Source organism: Coregonus lavaretus (genome assembly GCF_964263955.1).
Source record: "Coregonus lavaretus genome assembly, chromosome: 11".
NCBI classification, from domain to species: domain Eukaryota; kingdom Metazoa; phylum Chordata; class Actinopteri; order Salmoniformes; family Salmonidae; genus Coregonus; species Coregonus lavaretus.
In genome coordinates this window covers 19,187,435-19,211,672 of record NC_139998.1, presented here as the reverse complement: position 1 = coordinate 19,211,672, position 24,238 = coordinate 19,187,435, and the positions used below count along the sequence as shown (strand labels likewise).

General features: G+C 43.6%; 1 protein-coding gene across 1 annotated transcript in view; it reads left to right on the top strand.

Moving 5' to 3' along the window:
* Positions 1–23,629, top strand: part of LOC311136862 (liprin-beta-1-like) — a 77,369-nt gene extending 53,740 nt beyond the window's left edge. The window contains exons 13-26 of the mRNA XM_084171167.1: positions 629–689; positions 799–831; positions 1,369–1,537; positions 9,661–9,820; positions 10,260–10,397; positions 10,578–10,728; positions 12,042–12,153; positions 12,428–12,516; positions 18,454–18,576; positions 20,799–20,924; positions 21,121–21,309; positions 21,504–21,668; positions 22,011–22,076; positions 22,502–23,629. Coding sequence (XP_084027293.1) covers positions 629–689; positions 799–831; positions 1,369–1,537; positions 9,661–9,820; positions 10,260–10,397; positions 10,578–10,728; positions 12,042–12,153; positions 12,428–12,516; positions 18,454–18,576; positions 20,799–20,924; positions 21,121–21,309; positions 21,504–21,668; positions 22,011–22,076; positions 22,502–22,585 — 1,666 coding nt within the window. The 3' untranslated portion in view covers positions 22,586–23,629. The remainder of the gene's footprint in view (positions 1–628; positions 690–798; positions 832–1,368; positions 1,538–9,660; positions 9,821–10,259; positions 10,398–10,577; positions 10,729–12,041; positions 12,154–12,427; positions 12,517–18,453; positions 18,577–20,798; positions 20,925–21,120; positions 21,310–21,503; positions 21,669–22,010; positions 22,077–22,501) is intronic.
* Positions 23,630–24,238: the final 609 nt, after the last annotated feature.

Genomic DNA, 24,238 nt, shown 5'->3' with positions numbered 1-24,238 from the left:
CCAGCACAACATTAGTGTTTGGTTTTGGGTGTCTGTCCAGTGCTGTTTTTCTTTTTACTAGGAACCAAACGGGACAAAACGGGAACGGACCTACGTGAATTTCTCCAATAAAAGCTACTGTGTGCACTAATACACTCCTGTTGATGAACAAAGTTAGTTTGTCCCTGAGCAAAGTGAGCTGACTAGGAAAGAGAGATGTTGTGAATGGTGTGTAAACCTACCTCCTGAAATGAGACCGGGCTAAGGAAAAGGTCAATACCTAGGCAAGATATCATGCCTCATCTTGCCTTAGCGTGGTAAATGGGGCATAATTGATGACATTTGGACACCACAAGGTCCAAGGTGTCCCACAAGGGTGTCTACATCAGCTTGACTGAAAAATAAGGCTTCCTATGACAAATATCTATAGCCTCCCCTCCCAGGTTTGACCAGGTGTCCCACAAGGTGTCCCACAGTGTAGCATGCAGCAGGCAGCTCACAGCATGTCATCCTTTTGCTTCAAGCTTCTGCTTTCTGTCAGAATTCCTTCCTGCCAGTGGTTCAGTACCGTACATTGACCACACCACTTTGGCACATTGACCAGGTCCAAGTGTTGTAGTATTCATTGTGTTGAGCTTTGTCATTTCAGGACCCTGGATATCCCAAAGTCAGGGAGTCAGGATAACTTGTATGTCAGCAACAGCGAAAAGGTAAAGATATTTCTGAATTCCCTTGAAGGGGCAGTCATCATCCCTCAGTTCTAAAGTCATCATTGAATTTCATCATTAACACTAAATCCCATATCATCATCTGTGCCAGATTACATTGGTGATTAAAGAAAAGCCAACAGAGGTGAGTCTATTCTCAACAGTCTTTTTTCCATATTTCGGGGTCAGACACTTCATTCTTTGCTTATCCTCTCTATCATTTACATTATTTTCCTCCTTGGCCTCATCCGTCTTGTTAGAAGGCTGACAATCTATTCCTCCTTCTGAAGGTTAGCATCCTCAGTAAGGCTAGTGTGTGTGTGCACGTGTCATCTTGGTTTCATTGCATGCGTTTGATTGCCTTTTATCATGTTGAATTGAAATTGATCAATCACCCTTTTCACTTAAAGCCAACTCTGCACTGTCAGTTATTTTCAAATGCAATTTCCTACAAATTGTTTTATTTATTACTGCATGTGTGTGATGTGACATGGTTCTGGCATTGTGTGAACTGATTTTGCAGATAGAGGTTTTTACTTGCAATGACTGTGATATGTGTTTGTTTTTTACCTACTGTACCTTAGTTGAATGCACTGATTGTAAGTCACTCTGGATAAGAGCGTCCGCTAAATGACTAAAATGTCAAATTGACGTGTCAACTCTGTATTTTGCTACTGTTCAGAATAAGGCTGTGGAGGAGATCAGTAAGATCAGCGAGCGCCCGCCAAAGTCTCCCTCTTCATCTCGCCCGGAGGACGACAGCTTTGGTACCAAGAAGGCTCGCTCCTCCTTCGGCCGAGGCTTCTTCAAGATCAAGGGGGGCAAGAGGACAGCCAGCGCCCCTAACCTGGGTAAGAGAGGGTGGATGGATGGCCTAGTGTGCGTGAATGGGCTGTGGGTCTCAGGTGGAAGCTTTTTGGGAACAGGTCCCATATTCACAAACGACTGAGGATCAGGTCCTGCCCGTCCATATATACATTTACATTTACATTTTAGTCATTTAGCAGACGCTCTTATCCAGAGCGACTTACAGGAGCAATTAGGGTTAAGTGCCTTGCTCAAGGGCACATTAACGTCATTTAGCAGACGCTCTTAGCCAGAGCGACTCACAAATTGGTGCGTTCACCCTATAGCCAGTGGGATAACCACTTTACAATTTGGGGGGGGTTAGAAGGAACACTTTATCCTATCCCAGGTATTCCTTAAAGAGGTGGGGTTTCAAATGTCTCCGGAAGGTGGTGAGTGACTCCGCTGTCCTGGCGTCGTGAGGGAGCTTGTTCCACCATTGGGGTGCCAGAGCAGCGAACAGTTTTGACTGGGCTGAGCGGGAGCTATGCTTCCGCAGAGGAAGGGGAGCCAGCAGGCCAGAGGTGGATGAACGCAATGCCCTCGTTTGGGTGTAGGGACTGATCAGAGCCTGAAGGTACAGAGGTGCCGTTCCCCTCACTGCTCCATAGGCAAGCACCATGGTCTTGTAGCGGATGCGAGCTTCAACTGGAAGCCAGTGGAGTGTGCGGAGGAGGGGGGTGACGTGAGAGAACTTGGGAAGGTTGAACACCAGACGGGCTGCGGCATTCTGGATGAGTTGTAGGGGTTTAATGGCACAGGCAGGGAGGCCAGCCAACAGCGAGTTGCAGTAGTCCAGACGGGAGATGACAAGTGCCTGGATTAGGACCTGTGCCGCTTCCTGTGTAAGGCAGGGTCGTACTCTCCGAATGTTGTAGAGCATGAACCTGCAGGAGCGGGTCACCGCCTTGATGTTGGCGGAGAACGACAGGGTGTTGTCCAGGGTCACGCCTAGGCTCTTCGCACTCTGGGAGGAGGACACAGCGGAGTTGTCAACCGTGATGGCGAGATCATGGAACGGGCAGTCCTTCCCCGGGAGGAAGAGCAGCTCCGTCTTGCCAGGGTTCAGCTTGAGGTGGTGATCCGTCATCCATACTGATATGTCTGCCAGACATGCAGAGATGCGATTCGCCACCTGGTTATCAGAAGGGGGAAAGGAGATATATAATCGTGTTCATTATTATATATATATAATCGTGTTCATTATTATCTTAAAGGCAAAACTGATCCTAGATCTGCACTCTTACTCTGAGATGCTTTTTAAATACGGGCCCAAATATAACACTGCTACTCAATGGTTTCTGACGGTTATTTTGCTTCTTTTGGGCTATTTTGACTTGTATGGTGTGGTATGTTGTGCATTTTGACCAGTTTGACATGTATAATTAGGGATATTGTAGTCTTTGTGTTATTCTTTGTTTTTAAATATATATACAGTATATATACACAACAACATTTCTTTCTCTGAGCAATTGTATTAGTATAGAATAATGTAATTTCCACATTTGTTGGAGCATAGAATATAGCCCAGTATTTGAATTATTTATTTTATACAGTCATTGCTCATCTTTATCAAGGGTGTCAATAAATTCGGACCCCACATGTTTCTGACACTTAATTCAGACAGTAAGGAAATTAGAGGGGTAGAAAGGCAAGTGGGAGAAACTATGGAAAGGGTTTACACAGGGAGTCATATCTGACATGCAGGGGAGTGGTACCACACCGGCTCTGCACGTTCTTTGTTTTAATGCTGAAGACTGAGCGGTTCTTTCCAAAGAGCTTGGTTTTTCGATGTAGCTTTTAGTTGTTTTTCTATGTTCCCCAAACCACACCCATAGTTAAAATACATACATACACCATAATTACTAGTCCCATAAATTGTTCTCCCTGTCTGATTATGAAAATGTAGTCTAGTAGCCTAGTGTGTGTGCTTTGTATGTATGTATGTATGTATGTATGTATGTATGTGTGTGTGTGTGTGTGTGTGTTATATATGTGTCTTATCTGTCTCCTGCCCCTACCATCATACTATGAATCTCCCCTGTTGTTTTTTCCCATCGGTAACCTTTGGCCTCTTTTTGTGCTTTGTGTAACGCATTGTGAAGACCGCAGCCAGATTGCGTGTGCCCCAATGCTAGGTTCAGAATAATGGAGCCATTATGTCCTCAGGGCAAGGCAGGGCTGCAGTATGGCCTCTGGAGGAATGACCACTACTGGATATGACCCCTGACATAACATTCCCCCCACCCCCTTCCTTCCCAAACCCGCTCAACCAACTTCTCAACCTCAACCAACTGTTGACTTTCTACTTTCACCTAACTCACAAACGTGTTGTGTAAACTGAAGGGTCCTTTGTAATTCAATTTCAGAAATCATGATTCTCCCAATACTTAGAAATACATTGTAGGTTTTGAACTCTCTTGGGTGCCCACTCTATATGGAATATGAGTTGAAGGTGACTTCTATATTCCAAGACGTATTCCATAAGCATGCTTGTGACGTGTTGATGGAAAGTAAGGGTAGGAATTTCTGTTCTCTATAATACAATTTCAGAAATCATGATTCACCCAAGTCTTATAAATCTTGGTGGTGACCTCTTTGTTCCAAGACTTAATGAAACATGATGATTTTGATGTAACTTAGGAGTTCATGCATAGAGAAGAAAGGGTTTGAATTTCCACTCTAGACTTTAGACATTTGAATAGAGGTTACTCTCAGGCCACCATGAACCCATGGCAAAGCACTGTCGTGGCTGCTATTGTGGGCGTCAGTTTAGTATATAATTCTACAGTAGCTACACTAGACTTCCTTGTATACAACCACACCCATGTTACCAGCGGTTGTTCCTCGCCAAACTGCTTTTTACGAGCACCACTGCTGGATAGCATTAAAGCTGATAGACTCATCCCGAGTGGCGCATCGGTCTAAGGCACTGCATCGCAGTGCTAGAGGCGTCACTACAGATCCGTGCTCGATCCCGGGCTGTGTCGCAGCCGGCTGCGACCGGGAGACCCATGAGGCGGCGCACAATTGGCCCAGCGTCGTCCGGGTTAGGGGAGGGTTTGACCAGCTGGGATGTCCTTGTCCCATCGCGCTCTAGCGACTCCTTGTGGCGGCCAGGCGCATGCGCGCTGACTTGGGTCGCCAGCTGTACGGTGTTTCCTCCGACACATTGGTGCGTCTGGCTTCCGGGTTAAGGGAGCAGTGTGTCAAGAAGCAGTGCGGCTTGGCGGGGTCTTGTTTCAGAGGACTCATGGCTCTTGACCTTCGCCTCTCCCAAGTCCGTACGGGAGTTGCAGCGATGGGACAATGTAACTACCAAGTGGATATCACGAAATTGGGGCTAAAAAGTACAAAAAATTATATATATAAAAAAATACTGAGACAGCGTTTTGTATGTTTGTTCTGTGCGTCTGCAAACTCTGCATGTACATGTGCTCTTTTCTATTTCTCCCCTCACACCAAACCATATCTGGGTCTTATGACCAGTTGATTTAATCTGCAATGATGCCCCCCTATACAGTTTCTTCTTGAAGTTCCTTTCTTTCAAAAAATATGATGTTCTTCTTGAGATGTTTTGACTTGTATTAGTTTATCCGCTGTTCACTTTTCCTGATGTTCCTGACTACAGCTAAATATAAAAATAGCCTTTTCCTTAAACCCTCTAAACACGGTCAGATCCTGACTGTTGTTTCTAAAGTTAGACCACCTCACTCTCCCATGTAACACGTTCAGCTCAGTGAGTCTCATTTAGGAATGTGTGTTTGCGCGAATTACCCTCTGTTTAAGTCTAATAATGAAATGTGAATTGTATACATTTCAGTCCTGTTTTGTCTTTACACCAGTGCATAACTAGTCTTTGAATTATGTAAGGCCTACAACTAAAAGAAAAGCACTCTATATATATATATATATATATATATATATATATATATATATATATATATATATATATATATATATATATATTTCTTTTCTTTTTTTTAAGTCTTCGATAAAATTTTTAATTTGGCCTTTAGTGCTATAGCCCAAATAAACACATTGAATAACATTCATAAATGGCACAAATAAATCATAAGGAATAAGGTTTTTGAGTGTCTGTTCTATATCTAGGAGATATAAGAAAGCTCAGGAATATAAAATATTTAACCCCTTTTTGAGGAGGGGACACAAAACGACTTCCATACTTCCATAAATTGTTTTAAACCGGTACCGGATTACATTCAGACGAGTCCCGTGGGTCTTGTGGGGGTCGTAGAACAAAACGGAGAGCACCATCGTGTTCGCCAGAGCCTCATCTTTCCATAGAGTGCAGACCAATATTTTAGAAAATATTGATCAACTTTATTTTTAAGGAAATATATTCCGTATACCCAATAGCAGTAGTGTAAATTTACTGACTATTATAAACAATCGTTTTTAATCCTTGACTCCATCTCCTTCAACATGCTCCCTTTGATGCTATAACGTTAGCATGATCTGTATCTGTAGCCTAGTATGCATAGTGCTCTGGCTATACATTTTATCCGGTTTACAAAGATACGAAAACGATGCTAAAAGCCATAATCTCTGCTGAAATTAACTACCAAATATCATTCTTGGTGAGCTGCACTGCTGCAACTGCGTGATAGTGGTTGGGCGTCGACTCCAAAATAATAAATTCCTTGCCCGTCAAGCTTAGATTCCGTTAGGAATCGACTCCTAAGATTGAGTATTTTTGCAAAAGAGGAAACTATTTGCCCTAGTCTACTTCGAGAACACAAACTCTCTCATTTTTCACAGCAAAGAAAGAGCGAGCTAGTGAGGGAGACAGAGAGATGGGAGGGGCACAGCCAGGTATAGGTAGGCATGTCTGCCAATAGGCAGACAGTCAGAACCGTGCATTGGTAATCAGAAGACGCAATGCTGTATTTCTCAACTTCTTGGCTTGCAATGTCTCGCACAAGTTCACTAAAGTAGGGGCTATCAATGAGTAGGCTGAGCTATTTTACACCCAAAAAGTTTAGCGGGTATGCCCTGCTTTGCAATCTATTTATTACCTAGGACAGAGCTCTACAATCCTGTAGGTTTTCACTCCAACCCTAATCTAGCACATCTGATTCAATAATTAGCTGGTTGATAAACTGAATCAGGTTAGTTACAACTGGGGTTGGAGTGAAAACCTACAGGAAGGTAGCTCTCCATGAACAGGGTTGGAGAGCCCTGACCTAGGACATCAACAGCCATCCAGGGTTTCATTAAATAAACTATAGGCACACTACCTTTTACTGCACATTTAGGCCTAATTACACTGAAACGTTTGGCGATGTGTGTAGAATCGCTCAGCCTACTCATTGATAGCCCCTACTTTAGTGAACTTGCGCGAGACATTGCAAGCCAACAAATTGAGATACAGCATTGCGATAGCCTATAAATCTTTTGATTACCGATGCACGGTTCTGACTGTATGCCTGGTGGTCAACATGCCTACCTATGACTGGCTCTGCCCCTCCCCTCTCTCTCCCTCCCTCGCTCACTCTTTGTTTGCTGTAAAATGAGCAAGAGTCTGTATTCTCGAAAGTAGCCAATGGCAACTACAGTGGATATACAGTGAGGGAAAAAAGTATTTGATCCCCTGCTGATTTTGTACGTTTGCCCACTGACAAAGAAATGATCAGTCTATAATTGTAATGGTAGGTTTATTTGAACAGTGAGAGACAGAATAACAACAAAAAAATCCAGAAAAACGCATGTCAAGAATGTTATAAATTGATTTGCATTTTAATGAGGGAAATAAGTATTTGACCCCTCTGCAAAACATGACTTAGTACTTGGTGGCAAAACCCTTGTTGGCAATCAGAGGTCAGACGTTTCTTGTAGTTGGCCACCAGGTTTGCACACATCTCAGGAGGGAAAATAAAAACCTTACAATAACCTGGTTGCATAAGTGTGCACACCCTCTTATAACTGGGGATGTGGCTGTGTTCAGAATTAACCAATCACATTCAAACTCATGTTAAATAGAAGTCATTACACACCTGCCATCATTTAAAGTGACTCTGATTAATCACAAATAAAGTTCAGCTGTTCTAGTAGGATTTTCCTGACATTTTCTTAGTTGCATCTCAGAGCAAAAGCCATGGTCCGCAGAGCTTCCAAGGCATCAGAGGGATCTCATTGTTGAAAGATATCAGTCAGGAGAAGGGTACAAAATAATTTCCAAAGCATTACATATACCATGGAACACAGTGAAGACAGTCATCATCAAGTGGAGAAAATATGGCACAACAGAGACATTACCAAGAACTGGACGTCCCTCCATAATTTATGAAAAGACGAGAAAACTGGTCAGGGAGGCTTCCAAGAGAACTACAGCAACATTAAAGGAACTGCAGGAATTTCTGGCAAGTACTGGCTGTGTGCTGCTTGTGACAACAATCTCCCGTATTCTTCATATGAATGGGCTATGGGGTAGGGTGGCAAGACGGAAGCCTTTTCTTACAAAGAAAAACATCCAAGCCCGGCTGAAGTTTGCAAAAACAAACATCAAGTCCCCCAAAAGCACGTGGGAAAATGTGTTATGGTCTGATGAAACCAAGGTTGAACTTTTTGGCCATAATTCCAAAAGGTATGTTTGGTGCAAAAACAACACTGAACACCATACCCACAGTGAAGCATGGTGGTGGCAGCATCATGCTTTGGGGCTGTTTTTCTTCAGCTGGAACCGGGGCCTTAGTCAGGGTGGAGGGAATTATGAACAGTTCCAAATACCAGGCAATTTTGGCACAAAACCTTCAGGCGTCCGTTAGAAAGCTGAAGATGAAGAGGAAGTTCACCTTTCAGCACGACAACGACCCAAAGCACACATCCAAATCCACAAAAGCATGGCTTCACCAGAAGAAGATTAACGTTTTGGAATAGCCCAGCCAGAGCCCAGACCTGAATCCAATTGAACATCTCTGGGGTGATCTGAAGAGGGCTGTGCACAGGAGATGTCCTCGCAATCGGACAGATTTGGAGCGCTTTTGCAAAGAGTGGGCAAATATTGCCACGTCAAGATGTGCCATGCTAATAGACTCCTAACCAAAAGACTGAGTGCTGTAATAAAATCAAAAGGTGCTTCAACAAAGTATTAGTTTAAGGGTGTGCACACTTATGCAACCAGGTTATTGTGAGTTATTTTTTATTTTTTTTCTCAAATATTTCAGTTTGTTTCTCAATTGAATTGTTCATGTTATAGGTCACATTAAAGGTGGAAAAAGTTCTGACATGATTTATCTTTGTCTCATTCTTTTACATCACAAAAACCTGGCATTTTAACAGGGGTGTGTAGACTTTTTATATCCACTGTAGTTATCTCCTTTGCAAAAATACTGAATCTTAGGAGTCGAGGAGTTGATTCCTTGCGGAATTTCGAGTAACAGTTCCTTGCGGAATCGACGCTTGACACCCAGAAATGGGAGTCGACAGGCAAGGAGTCGAGGAATCTATTATTATGGAGAGTAGAGGAGAAAATCAGAGTGCCTTAATTTTGCTATTTGAATGGTTATACCAGTGACCGTGGACATTTGCCTGACAAATAACTGTTACTCGAAATTCCATAACTGTCACAGCCCTATCGGACGCTACAGACGTTTTTGTGACATGTCTCCTGGTCTGACAAACAGCGCTGTAGCTCTGCCACTTTACACCGCAGGTGCGGAAGGCCGACATCGGCGGATGCGATTGATTGAGACGTAGCCCATGCAAATCTCTAGTTTAAACAGACAGATTTTTATGGGGATTAAAAACACGGGTGCGGGTGCGTCAATCAACTCTAGGGGGTTATAACAGACCAGACTGTCAGGGTATTAGTGTTGATACCATCCCCATGATCTCGCTGTCTGGGAGTTGTCATGTGGCTGGCTTTAGGGTGTTTCTTGGTCACAGCCTCTGGCCCTGGGAAGCAGATATCTGTGCATGGTTTTGTCTGAAATGGCACCCTATTCCCTATATTGTGTACTACTAACCAGAGCCCTGGACAAAAGTAGTGCGCTACACAGGAAATAGGGTGCAATTTTGGACGCACCCCATGGCTGTCACCTCAGTCACCATGGTAGTATGGCGGTGCTGATGCCCTGTGGTCATTGCTGATGTCCTGTTTGTACAGCTGAGACCGAGCGAGAGGGGGGTACTGACCATCTGGACCTGGCCGGGCTACCCCAGAAGTCAGCCATCAGCGACAGCACCAACACACTGACCAGTGTGACCTCCAATACCTTTCCCGAGGGCAAGAAGAAGTCCAGGGGAATCAAGGCGCTCTTTGGAAAGTGAGTGTTAAAGATGATTGGTACAGAACTCTTGATGACACTGGCCTAAGACATCAAGATTGAGTTTGGGATGCCTGGGTCATATTCATGATGCACCAAACAGAAAGAAACTAACTGAAAGGGAGCGACTACTTGAACTTGTCCAATACAAAATGCTTGTTTTCGTTTTCTGTTGCAAAACAATTAGCTATGGTGTGCGCTAATGAATACAACCCTGGTTAATCTTAATCTGATTTAGCACTCTGAAATATATCAGACTTTTGAAGAGCCTGATCAATTAAGCTTGCAATATAAGAAACAGAAACATGGGGATGTATTATTTTATTAAAAATAGCTTTCAGCAGTGGTAACCCCACCACTACCATTAGTTTGGAGTCATAAGTGCACAACTTTCAACCATGACTAGACTTAATTTATGTATCGTTTTTTTCCTTTTAAGGCTGAGGAGAAGTCAATCCACAACGTTCAACCTGGATGACAACCTATCAGAGCCGGTTGAGTTCAAGAGAGGCGGAGTCCGAGCCACAGCTGGTCCCAGACTGGGCTGGTCCCGTGACCTACAGCAATCACCCAACAAGTTAGTGTGCATGTGGACTCACCTTGAATTAATGAGAAGCAAAAAGTTAGTGTGCGCAGTGCACTCCCCTAGAATAATGATGATAAGGAAGTTAAGTCTAAACTAGTTGGGTGTTGCGCACTACAATGTTCAAGTCATTCAGAAATATAAGCCAGTGTGTCCTAATTATCTCGCTTGTAGTGACCTGGACACCCCGTTTGCCCGCTGGTCCAAGGAGCAGGTGTGTGACTGGCTGCAGGAGCAGGGACTGGGGCTCTATCTGAACATGGCACACATGTGGATCTCTTCTGGACAGACTCTGCTGCAGGCCTCACAGCAGGATCTAGAAAGGGTGAGTACTGAGCAGGAGAGATTGTATCTCAATGAGACTAACCTGTATGAATAAAGGTTAAATGAAACAAAAAAACACCTGGACACTGCAGTACAGCCAGATGTCATTTGTTATTGATCCCCTGAGACATTTTCGCCCCATTAGACTCAGAGTTGACGCAACCCTGGTTTAAAACACCTATAGGTGAAGTCAAAGCCAGAGTCTATGTATTATTGTACCGTACATTAAGGGCCTTAAAAATCAGACAAATAATCCTGTAAGGCAGCAATTCTCAACTGGTGGGTCAGAACCCAAATTTGAGTCGTGGGACATTTTGAATGGATCGCGGGTGTTTGAGTAAAAAGTTAGAGTATTAAAAGAATACTCCAGTCTGAACTTAGACTAAACAACTAAAACCAGGAAGAAAGTGATTAAATAATTGAATCTCTGAACTATTTTTCTTCAATCACAGTATTTTCAATATACACTGAGTGTACAAAACATTAGGAACTCCTTTCTAATATTTAGTTGTCCCCCCTTTTGCCCTCAACAGCCTCAGTTCGTTGGGGCATGGACTCTACAAGGTGTCGAAAGTGTTCGACAGGGATGCTGGCCCATGTTGACTCCAATGCTTCCCACAGTTGTCTCAAGTTGGCTCGATGTCCTTTGGGTGGTGGACCAATCTTGAAACACACGGGAAACTGTTGAGCGTGAAAAACTTAGGAGCGTTGCAGTTCTTGACACAGACCGGTGCGCCTGGCACCTACTACCATACCCCGTTCAAAGGCACTTTAATCTTCTGTCTTGCCCATTCACCCTCTGAATGGCACACATACACAATCCATGTCTCAAGGCTTATAAATCCTTCATTAACCTGTCTCCTCCCCTTCATCTACACTGATTGAATTGGATTTAACAAGTGACATCAATAAGGGATCATAGCTTTCACCTGCATTCACCTGGTCAGTCTATGTCATGGAAAGAGCAGGTGTTCTTAATGTTTTGTATACTCAGTGTAATTCATTCATTCATATAAAAGTATTCTATATTATGGCAGAATTGTTGAAGCATGGTGCATCTCAGCATCAGATTTCATGTTCAGATTCCATACATGCCATCAAATATTCACAGCACTTTATTTTGAACCTTCCTCTGTTTGAACTATGTAGCCACTCTGGCAAAACATACTGTACTTGGTAAGCTGTTGAAAGCAGTTCATCAAATGGATGGAAATAATCCTTGTTGTCAAGCTAACTGTGTCTCTGTTCTGGCCTGGGGGTGTGGGGTATAATACACTGACTCTGGGTGGTTGTTATCTGTGTGTGTGTGTTTAGGAGCTGGGCATCAAACACCTGCTGCACAGGAAGAAGCTCCAACTGGCCCTGCAGGCTCTGGGATCTGAGGAGGACGACAACAAGGGCAAACTGAACTACAACTGGGTGACCAGTGAGTAGATGAATGGCAGTCAAGGTTTTATACTGGGGTTTCACTATGCCTTACGTCATCTCATGTTGTCTAAATGATATGGTGGGCGTTTCGAATGAATTGTAATCTAGTTAACTAGTTATACATTTGATTAAAGTGCTCTCAAAATGCAAGTTTGATTGTTTGATTTCTAATGGCGAAATTGACTGGCAGGTTGGCAGATCCCCTCTCACCCCCTCACCCTTCCTCACCCTCTCTCTCGCCTCCTCTCCCCTTCTCTCGTCTCCTTCCTCAGGGTGGCTGGATGACATTGGCCTGCCTCAGTATAAGACCCAGTTTGATGAGGGGAGGGTGGACGGCCGCATGCTGCACTACATGACAGTAGTGAGTGTCACACACACACAAACATTCCTGTCCTCAGGCCATGCATGGATGGGTCTGATCAGAGCCAAAGATAGAGATATATACCGTATGGCTCTGGGCCTAATGATCACACTGCTAGTTCACATTAGGCTGAACAGACTGTACAGCATGGATTAGTAACACTGGAGAAGGCCTCGTCTCACCCTGTATGGACACAATCACTACACAATGGCTTGATATAAGACGGCTCACAAAAACACTAGCCATGCACCACACTACAATTCGGTTTTTTTTCAATCGCTTTCGTTCAATTTTCACAAGTATGTGGTGCATTTTTACAACGCTTAATACAAAACTCAAAACAGATCATCAAACCGTCACTTTTTCACCAAACTTAATCATTGTTTCATCTAGAAATACATGTTTCACATTGCAATACATGTTCATATAAAGTTATTACTTTTCGCAATGCTCACATTACTTTTGATATGATTGTCTTCTCATTTGTGAAAATACATTTTGCTATTATTTAATCTGACTGCTCTTAAAGCTGTAATATGTAACTTTTTGGGCGACCTGACCAAATCCGCATAGAAATGTTAGTTATAGATCCATTCTTCTCATTGAACGAAAGTCTAAGATGTGGTAGATCTGTTCTATGTGAGCTATTTCTATGCTTCCCTTAAGTTTCGTTTTTGCGTCTTCTACTTTTGGTTTTGTACACCAGCTTCAAACAGCTGAATTGACAATATTTGTAGTTATTAAAAAGGTATTTCACAGTGTTTTAGATGGTACAATGATTCTCTATACTATACATTTCTTGTTTTGTCACAAACTGAAATTAGGCAAACTATTAGAATTTTTGCAACCAGGAAATGGCTGAATGATTTCTGCATATTACACCTTTCACCTTTTAATTTATAATAACTAAACCACTTGGTAAACATATTAGGCTTGGGTGGTATCCAGATTGTCATACATTCATACAGACCTTGTGCCATACTGGGATATTTGGTAATACTGTCACTGAACACAAGGGGCGGTGTTTTCAAACAACTGAGTCGCTGTAATCCAAAGGTTAGCAATGCTAATAGGTACATGTAAAATCCCATCGAGAATGCTAACTAAATGCTAATGAGTGCATTGTGAACATTTTATACAGTGGGGGAAAAAAGTATTTAGTCAGCCACTAATTGTGCAAGTTCTCCCACTTAAAAAGATGAGAGAGACCTGTACTTTTCATCATAGGTACATGTCAACTATGACACACAAAATGAGAAAAAAAAATCAAGAAAATCACATTGTAGGATTTTTTATGAATTTATTTGCAAATTATGGTGGAAAATAAGTATTTGGTCAATAACAAAAGTTTCTCAATACTTAGTTATATACGCTTTGTTGGCAATGACACAGGTCAGACGTTTTCTGTAAGTCTTCACAAGGTTTTCACACACTGTTGCTGGTATTTTGGCCCATTCCTCCATGCAGATCTCCTCTAGAGCAGTGATGTTTTGGGGCTGTCGCTGGGCAACACGGACTTTCAACTCCCTCCAAATATTTTCTATGGTGTTGAGATCTGGAGACTGGCTTGGCCACTCCAGGACCTTGAAATGCTTCTTACGAAGCCACTCCTTCGTTGCCCCGGCGGTGTGTTTGGGATCATTGTCATGCTGAAAGACCCAGCCACGTTTCATCTTCAATGCCCTTGCTGATGGAAGGAGGTTTTCAATGCCCTTCACTGATGGATGGGTTTTTGGCCCCATTCATTCTTTCCTTTACACGGATCAGTCGTCCTGGTCCCTTTGCAGAAAAACAGACCCAAAGCATGATGTTTCCACCCCCATGCTTCACAGTAGGTATGGTGTTCTTTGGATGCAACTCAGCATTCTTTGTCCTCCAAACACGACGAGTTGAGTTTTTACCAAAAAGTTATATTTTGGTTTCATCTGACCATATGACATTCTCCCAATCCTCCTCTGGTTCATCCAGATGGTCATTGGCAAACTTCAGACGGGCCTGGACATGCGCTGGCTTGAGCAGGGGGACCTTGCGTGCGCTGCAGGATTTTAATCCATGACGGCGTAGTGTGTTACTAATGGTTTTCTTTGAGAATGTGTTCCCAGCTCTCTTCAGGTCATTGACCAGGTCCTGCCGAGTAGTTCTGGGCTGATCCCTCACCTTCCTCATGATCATTGATGCCCCACAAGGTGAGATCTTGCATGGAGCCGCAGACCGAGGGTGATTGACCGTCATCTTGAACTTCTTCCATTTTCTAATAATTGTGCCAACAGTTGATGCCTTCTCACCAAGCTGCTTGCCTATTGTCCTGTAGCCCATCCTAGCCTTGTGCAGGTCTACAATTGTATCCCTGATGTCCTTACACAGCTCTCTGGTCTTGGCCATTGTGGAGAGGTTGGAGTCTGTTTGATTGAGTGTGTGGACAGGTGTCTTTTATACAGGTAACGAGTTTAAACAGGTGCAGTTAATACAGGTAATGAGTGGAGAACAGGAGGGCTTCTTAAAGAAAAACTAACAGGTCTGTGAGAGCCGGAATTCTTACTGGTTGGTAGGTGATCAAATACTTATGTCATGCAATAAAATGCAAATTAATTACTTAAAAATCATACAATGTGATTTTCTGGATTTTTGTTTTAGATTCCGTCTCTCACAGTTGAAGTGTACGTATGATAAAATATACAGACCTCTACATGCTTTGTAAGTAGGAAAACCTAATGTACTATTATGATGATGACTATTATGATTTTACTGGTTTAAAGAAATCTGATATCAACAAGATCTTTATGTAACAAATGCATCCCCTATACAGTAAACATCAATCCAAAATTGAGTTGCTGGGGTGTTTTTGATGGGGGGGTTTACACTGCTTTACTCAAATGTAATTGGCCAATACAGTACTTTAATACTGTAAAATATGCCATTTACTTAGGAGATGCTTTTATCCAAAGGGACAACAGTGAGTCCATACACTTTCGTATGGAAATCATAAGTACAATACTGTAAAATACACTGCTCAAAAAAATTAAGGGAACACTAAAATAACACATCCTAGATCTGAATGAATGAAATAATCTTATTAAATACTTTTTTCTTTACATAGTTGAATGTGCTGACAACAAAATCACACAAAAATTATCAATGGAAATCAAATGTATCAACCCATGGAGGTCTGGATGTGGAGTCACCCTCAAAATTAAAGTGGAAAACCACACTACAGGCTGATCCAACTTTGATGTAATGTCCTTAAAACAAGTCAAAATGAGGCTCAGTAGTGTGTTTGGCCTCCACGTGCCTGTATGACCTCCCTACAACGCCTGGGCATGCTCCTGATGAGGTGGCGGATGGTCTCCTGAGGGATTTCCTCCCAGACCTGGACTAAAGCATCCGCCAACTCCTGGACAGTCTGTGGTGCAACGTGGCGTTGGTGGATGGAGCGAGACATGATGTCCCAGATGTGCTCAATTGGATTCAGGTCTGGGAAACGGGCGGGCCAGTCCATAGCATCAATGCCTTCCTCTTGCAGGAACTGCTGACACACTCCAGCCACATGAGGTCTAGCATTGTCTTGCATTAGGAGGAACCCAGGGCCAACCACACCAGCATATGGTCTCACAAGGGGTCTGAGGATCTCATTTCGGTACCTAATGGCAGTCAGGCTACCTCTGGCGAGCACATGGAGGGCTGTGCGGCCCCCCAAAGAAATGCCACCCCACACCATGACTGACCCACCGCCAAACCGGTCATGCTGGAGGATGTTGCAGGCAGCAGAATGTTCTCCACTGCGTCTCCAGACTCTGTCACGTCTGTCACGTGCTCAGTGTGAACCTGCTTTCATCTGTGAAGAGCACAGGGCGCCAGTGGCGAATTTGCCAATCTTGGTGTTCTCTGGTAAATGCCAAACGTCCTGCACGGTGTTGGGCTGTAAGCACAACCCCCACCTGTGGACGTCGGGCCCTCATACCACCCTCATGGAGTCTGTGTCTGACCGTTTGAGCAGACACATGCACATTTGTGGCCTGCTGGAGGTCATTTTGCAGGGCTCTGGCAGTACTCCTCCTGCTCCTCCTTGCACAAAGGCAGAGGTAGCAGTCCTGCTGCTGGGTTGTTGCCCTCCTACGGCCTCCTCCACGTCTCCTGATGTACTGGCCTGTCTCCTGGTAGCGCCTCCATGCTCTGGACACTACGCTGACAGACACAGCAAACCTTCTTGCCACAGCTCGCATTGATGTGCCATCCTGGATGAGCTGCACTACCTGAGCCACTTGTGTGGGTTGTAGACTCCGTCTCATGCTACCACTAGAGTGAAAGCACCGCCAGCATTCAAAAGTGACCAAAACATCAGCCAGGAAGCATAGGAACTGAGAAGTGGTCTGTGGTCACCAACTGCAAAACCAGTCCTTTATTGGGGGTGTCTTGCTAATTGCCTATAATTTCCACCTGTGGTCTATTCCATTTGCACAACAGCATGTGAAATGTATTGTCAATCAGTGTTGCTTCCTAAGTGGACAGTTTAATTTCACAGAAGTGTGATTGACTTGGAGTTACATTTGTGTTGTTTAAGTGTTCCCTTTATTTTTTTGAGCAGTGTACAATGCATGATTACAATCCAGGTAGAAGGTGTATGATTGCCATCCCTATTAGCGGGCGACCCTCCTCCAGGCCATGGGTGAGGCATGCAATGACATCAATCCAGATCAATGTCAGGCTTGGATTCGCCATGCCAAAAGGTTTTTCCCCAGGTGAATGAACAATGTGGACATTGACTGCAATGTCGATGAGAACCTATGGCAGAGAGTAGCGTTAGAGTGCTTGATGCAAACTAGTGCCTGCTAAACGTTATGTTTCTTTCATTCCTTTCATTTGTTTAATGTGTTACAGTACACCTATGTTGCAATTATACACTAGGTGTACAAAACATTATGAACACCTGCTCTTTCCATGACATAGACTGACCAGGTGAATCCAGGTGAAAGCTATAATCCCTTATTGATGTCACTTGTTAAATCCACTTCAATCAGTGTAGATGAAGGGGAGGACACAAGTTAAAGAAGGATTTTTAAGCCTTGAGACAATTGAAACATGGATAGTGTATGCATGCCATTCAGAGGGTGAATGGGCAAGACAAAAGATTTAAGTGCCTTTGAACGGTGTATGGTAGTAGGTGTCAGGTGCACCGGTTTGTGTCAAGAACTGCAACACTGCTGGGTTTTCACACTCAACAGTTTCCCATTTGTATCAAGAATGGTCCACCACCCAATGGACATCTCATTAGGAAGGTGTTCTTAATGTTTTGTACACTCAGTGTATCTGAACAATACATCAAAAAAATTTGCATCAATGATTGTGAAAGATGTCTTTAAAGACCACACGTTTGATCACACATGGGATAGAAATTATGGAAATTATATTTTCAGTCAATTTTGATGGGTAGTGCAAGTGTATTGCCTACAGTGATAACAGTGTAATATACTATAAGTTGCAGTACTGTAGCATGTTACATTCAAAGGGCAATTTTCAAAGATGTAGCTTTTATTTTTTGTTATTGGATTAACTCGTTAAAACAACTAAATTGAGAAAATTGTTGTGTTTCAGTGACTAAATCAATCTTCTCATGGTATTTCACAGTAAACCTATATTTTGAACATAAGACTCGCTGCGTTACAAGTGTTACCAGTTTGGCATTTTGTACTAAGAGTTTTGAAGATTCACCGAATACTTGTGAAAATGGCACCAAAGCGATTGAAAAAAAACGGTTATCTTGATATTACTTCGGTCAAGACAATCAAGTAGAATCTCATCAGATTATATGACTTTACCTGCTGGGTGGTTGTTTTTTCTTTGCACAATGAAAAACTCATCACTAACTCCTGACAGCTTTTTCCGTCTGACCTGACATATTACTCTTGTTAACATTTCTTGTTCCTGTGTGTCCTCTGTCAGGATGACCTGCTGTCTCTGAAGGTGGGCAGTGTGCTCCACCACCTCAGCATCAAGAGAGCCATTCAGGTGCTGCGCCTCAACAACTACGAGCCCAACTGCCTGCGCCGACGGCCCTCCGATGAGGTAGGGCCACTGGACCACTGGTAGTTTTCATTAAGCAACAAACCAAAGAAAACGGACTGAAACAGGGCTGATTTTTGCTTTCCGTTGCAAATGTTTTAAATCGTTTTCTGGTGTGTGCCCTAATGAACACAACCCTGGTTCCAGGCATTCATGAACACTTGTCAATGCTACTGTTACTGTTGTGAAGGCTCATGTCCTCACCCATAACCTCTGGCCATGTCCCTCCCTTGCCACTCACCTCACCTGTCTTCACTTTGCTCATTAGCACCCTTGACTATTTAAGCAGCAGTTTCTCCCTCCAGTATTCCTTATTACTGTTGGTGAATGCATGGGGCAGCCAACTTGTTTTTTCCTTTTCTATGTTGTGCGTGATGGACAATAAACATGTTGAGCTCCTGTTGGAGAAACTCCCCACTGAGCAGTTTAGCGAATTCAAGCATTTAATCTGTATATCCAACACAGGTGCTATATCCTACAACCTACCAGACTTTGCCACCTGGCTCCAGGCAGAGGTGCCTGCATAGACACAGAACAGCGTCAGGTCAACAGCGTCAGGTCAACAGCGTCACTCAGGGCAACACCATCACTCCCCTCGCAGGTCCATCCAAGGCACTAAATCTTCCATACCAGACTGGTCAGCCATCATCACCCCGTATACCCACATGTGCACACTGCTATTCTGCTGATCACCTCATTAGTAGATGTGCACACTTCAGCCAGATGACCAATGACCAGAAGGAAAACTGCATCCAGAACCTCAAGAGATGCTGACGCTGTGCCCGAAACCATCAAGCTTCAAAATGCGACCTATCCACAACATTATCCTGCATCCTTTAAATGAAATCAAAAAAAAAAAAAAATTGCCACATGCGCCGAATACAACAGGTGTAGACATTACAGTGAAATGCTTACTTACAAGCCCTTAACCAACAATGCATTTTTTAAAGATTTTTTTATAAGTGTAAAGTAAAAACAAATTAAGCAAATAACTAAAGGGGGGGGGGGGGGGTTACCGGTGCAGAGTCAATGTGCGGGGGCACCGGCTAGTCGAGGTAATTTAGGTAATATGTACATGTGGGTAAAGTTAAAGTGACTGCATAAATAATAAACAGAGTAGCAGCAGCGTAAAAGGTGGGGGTGGGGGGGCAGTGCAAATAGTCTGGGTAGCAATGATTAGCTGTTCAGGAGTCTTATGGCTTGGGGGTAGAAGCTGTTGAGAAGCCTTTTGGACCTAGACTTGGCGCTCCGGTACCGCATGCCGTGCGGTAGCAAAGAGAACAGTCTATGACTAGGGTGGCTGGAGTCTTTGACAATTTTGACACTGCCTGGTATAGAGGTCCTGGATGGCAGGAAGCTTGGCCCCAGTGATGTACTGGGCCGTACGCACTACCCTCTGTAGTGCCTTGCGGTCGGAGGCCGAGCAGTTGCCATACCAGGCGGTGATGCAACCAGTCAGGATGCTCTCGATGGTGCAGCTGTATAACTTTTTGAGGATCTGAGGACCCATGCCAAATCTTTTCAGTCTCCTGAGGGGGAATAGGCTTTGTCGTGCCCTCTTCACGACTGTCTTGGTGTGTTTGGACCATGATAGTTCGTTGGTGATGTGCACACCAAGGAACTTGAAGCTCTCAACCTGTTCCACTACAGCCCTGTCGATGAGAATGGGGGCGTGCTCAGTCCTCTTTTTTTCCCCCTGTAGTCCACAATCATCTCCTTTGTCTTGATCATGCTGAGGGAGAGGTTGTTATCCTGGCACCACACGGCCAGGTCTCTGACCTCCTCTCTATAGGCTGTCTCATCGTTGTCGGTGATCAGGCCTACCACTGTTTTGTCGTCAGCAAACTTAATGATGGTGTTGGAGTCGTGCCTGGCCATGCAGTCATGGGTGAACAGGGAGTACAGGAGGGGACTGAGCACGCACCTCTGAGGGGCCCCCGTGTTGAGGATCAGCGTGGCAGATGTGTTGTTACCTACCCCATGTGCTCATGTGTTTGTGTGCAATAAAACCCCACTATTTGGATTCCTGCGTCATCTCGTTTCATCTGCATTCTTATCGATGCGCCATGGTGGCACTTTGAACCTTCCACCGTTTCTATAGTTACTGTACCGTCCCCTTTTTGTCGTTCTCCACTTCTTCAAGCTACACAAGTGTTATCAAATCCTGTCGCTCAGTCATTTGTTCTGTTGATAAACATTATTTTCTCTGTCTCCTGATTGGTCAGAACAACATCACACCAGCAGAGATCTCCCAGTGGACCAATCACAGAGTAATGGAGTGGCTGAGATCAGTAGACCTGGCGGAGTACGCCCCCAACCTGAGGGGCAGCGGCGTCCACGGGGGACTCATGGTGAGAAAGAATGATCCAATTCTTTTTTCTTTTTTTCTTTTTTTACTGCTTCAGTTTAAACTTTAATGACTAAAACCAGATAGACTGCGTAGAAATTACAGTGGGTTATTTCATCATTGAAACGTTGAATATTTTTTATTTTATCTTACAATGAGAAAATCTATCCCACATCTCACAATGTTGCCTCTTCCCCCAGGTGCTGGAGCCTCGGTTCAACGTGGAGACCATGGCCCTGCTGCTGAACATTCCCCCCAACAAGACACTGCTGCGGAGGCACCTGGCCACCCACTTCAACCTGCTGGTGGGCTCTGAGGCCCAGGGGCTCAAACAGGAGTGTCTGGAGAACCCTGACTACACCCTGCTCACCGCCACCGCCAAGGTCAAGGTAGGGGTCAAAAGTAGTGCACAATATAGGAAATAGGGTGCCATTTTGGATGCAGCCATGGTTTTACTGTAGGTGAGGAGTGATGGAGAAGGGGAAGACGTCGGTTTGGCTGTGGTAAGAATGGTTCTCATGTGTTTGATCTGGTTTTGGTTATGAACTTTAGTCTCAGTTGAGAAATAATCTGTTCCCACCAGCCGAGGAAGATGTCGTTTGGGAGCTTCGGCAGCCTGAGAAAGAAAAGGCAGGATGACAGTGAGGAGTATGTCTGCCCCATGGACGTGGAGATGCCAAAGGGACGTAGCTTCCAGAAAGGCTATGAACTCCAGCTCTACGAGGATGACCTGGACCGGCTAGAGCAGGTCAACTACTGGTCTGGTCCCAGATCTTTTTGTGCTGTCTTGCCAACTCCTATGCTCATTGTTGGCAAGACATTTCTCTGTAGTGGTGGCATTGTGCTCAGTACACATAACAAGTCATCACATCAATACTTACATTCAACCTCCACCTTTAGATTGTTCTCTACTCAATGTTTAGAGTTTGCCTGTATTACATAGACCTTTCTGGTCATTCACTACCGTGACAGGAGATGGCAGCACTGTGCCTAGTTTGTGTATTCTTTCAGAGCAGCTGAACACTAACAGGGTTACTAACAGGTCTTCTTAGTAGTGGTGTTGAGTGTCAAACCTTATCTGTTATTATAGATGGAGGACTCAGAGGGAACTGTGAGGCAGATCGGAGCCTTCTCTGAGGGCATCCAAAACTTGACGGTATGAAGGAATCTATCTTATTTTTTTCCTGTTTTAACTGTGCTTGAGTGTTATGCTGATATGGTTTGTGGCTAACAGTAGGTCACACTATATTTGGATAGTCCCATATAGATGATCTACAGATGTTCATACAATCAACAAACTATCTGTTGATAAGCAACTGCTTGCTAAGGTAACGGTTAAGTTTAGGGTAAGGGTTAAGGTTGAGGCTTAGGGTTAGTGGATAGTTAGTTCAAATGTTGTTGACAGAGTATTGAACATCTCTAAAACATCTAGGGACTATCCAAATAGTTGTACCTAACAATATTTTAGGGTATAAGAGGCCTTTGTGACATAAATATAACTATGGGCATATTTCAGTGGGGTTCTTACATTTCTTCTCTAGTATTAATTCCTCTTTTCCTGCATTTCCTGACTGTTTCCAGAGCATGCTGAAAGATGATGAATTCTTCAAAGAGATCTCTAACTCTCCCAACCCCAGCGTAACAGATGACGATTCCAACGTGTGAGGCCAGCGCCATGGGACTAGCAGACCGGGATTAAAATACTATTTGAAACAATTTAAAATACTTTAGCTGTGCTTGATTGAGCTTGCCTGTTGGAATGGAATGCAATGGGAATAGAAAAGTCCCAAAAGTGGCACTCCACTCAAAGTATTTGAAAGAGTTCATGTATTTGAACCCAGGTCTGCCACTAGCACACACTCAGACTCCACCGTACCCCCCAACAAGCACCAGATCTCCTTTTAGTATTTTAGATTAGGCATAATATTTCTTAATTTTTTAAGGAATTAAAAAGTCCATGTGAACTGATACACTCCTCTTGTTTTTTTTAAGGTGCTGTCAAAGCTAAAATACCACCACTGTAGGATTAACAATTCAACTCGCCCCTGCCTACCCAATAGCAGGTCAGTTATCAATCCTCATTAATCCCTACAGATCTGATAGATGCCGCTCTGCCTTACCACTGAGCTAGCCTACAGCTAGGGACTGTTCCTCAAGCTCAACAGTAAGGGCCTTACAGTAAAGTGGGCCATCCCCGAAGTAGAGTGCTTATGCTCCCTAACCCTGAACCTTATAAACCCGGCGCCTTCTCAGGATCGTCCGGGCCAGAGTGTCAACTTCGGCACACTATGAGCAGGTCACCATCCTCTGGGTTGGCTTTTAGCCCAGAGACCCCTCCCTACAACTCCTACCAATGAACTCAGTACCTATAGTCCCAATCAATCACAAATCAATAATAAGCAAAAATTGACAGTAAATTAAATTGATAGACAACCTTCAGCGCCCTTAACTAAACCCCTGTTGGGGTGTGCCAATAAAATGTTTTTTGTCTGTGACAGTTTTATGAGAAGCACAATATTTAATAACAAGAAACTGTTTTTTACCTAAACAGTTTTTTGACTCCCCCCTCAGGATGATCAGTCCCTCAGACGGCATCTAGAAACTCTAACAGCTACTTTACCACACCTCTATCAATGAGGTAACCTTAAGGATTCCTCCTAGAATTTTACTTTTAACTGGGTATAATACAAATGTCAATATAAGTATACTAAAAAAAAAAACATTGTAGGCTAAAAGGCTAAAGCAAAAATCTTCTTCCAGCAGTCAACAGACTATTCTGGCAAGCTCAAAGAGAGTCCTTCTCTCCCAAAAATCATAGCTGTTTTATACCCTCCCTTTTTCTTTCTGCTAACTCATTGTGGTTAACGCCTACCCCAATGACGCATCCAGTGGTTAACACCTAATGCGGCCATCGTTAAAAAAGGTGCTTTTTCAGCCCCCTTAACTCCCACTTTTTTTTTCACCTAAGCAGGACGTCCATCCGCTTCACCCCTAACCGTTCTAACTTGGAGATTTCCAGGTCAAGCTAACATCCTTAATATACCTTATTAACCTAACATTTTTTAACATTACCATTCCCCACTTGGCCCCATTACAATCCCTCTCCAACCTAACTAATTACTCCCATTACCTCTTAAATATCCAACAAATTGAACATTTAATCATTACAACATTTCAACATTATAGCCTTCCATTATCAACCTCCTACAGGCCCTAAGGCCTTGTTCCTCTAAGCTTAACAAACAGTCTGTATGCATCATACCTTAAAGCAAACAACATTATAACATTAACTATTTTACTGCATTACTTTAATCACAC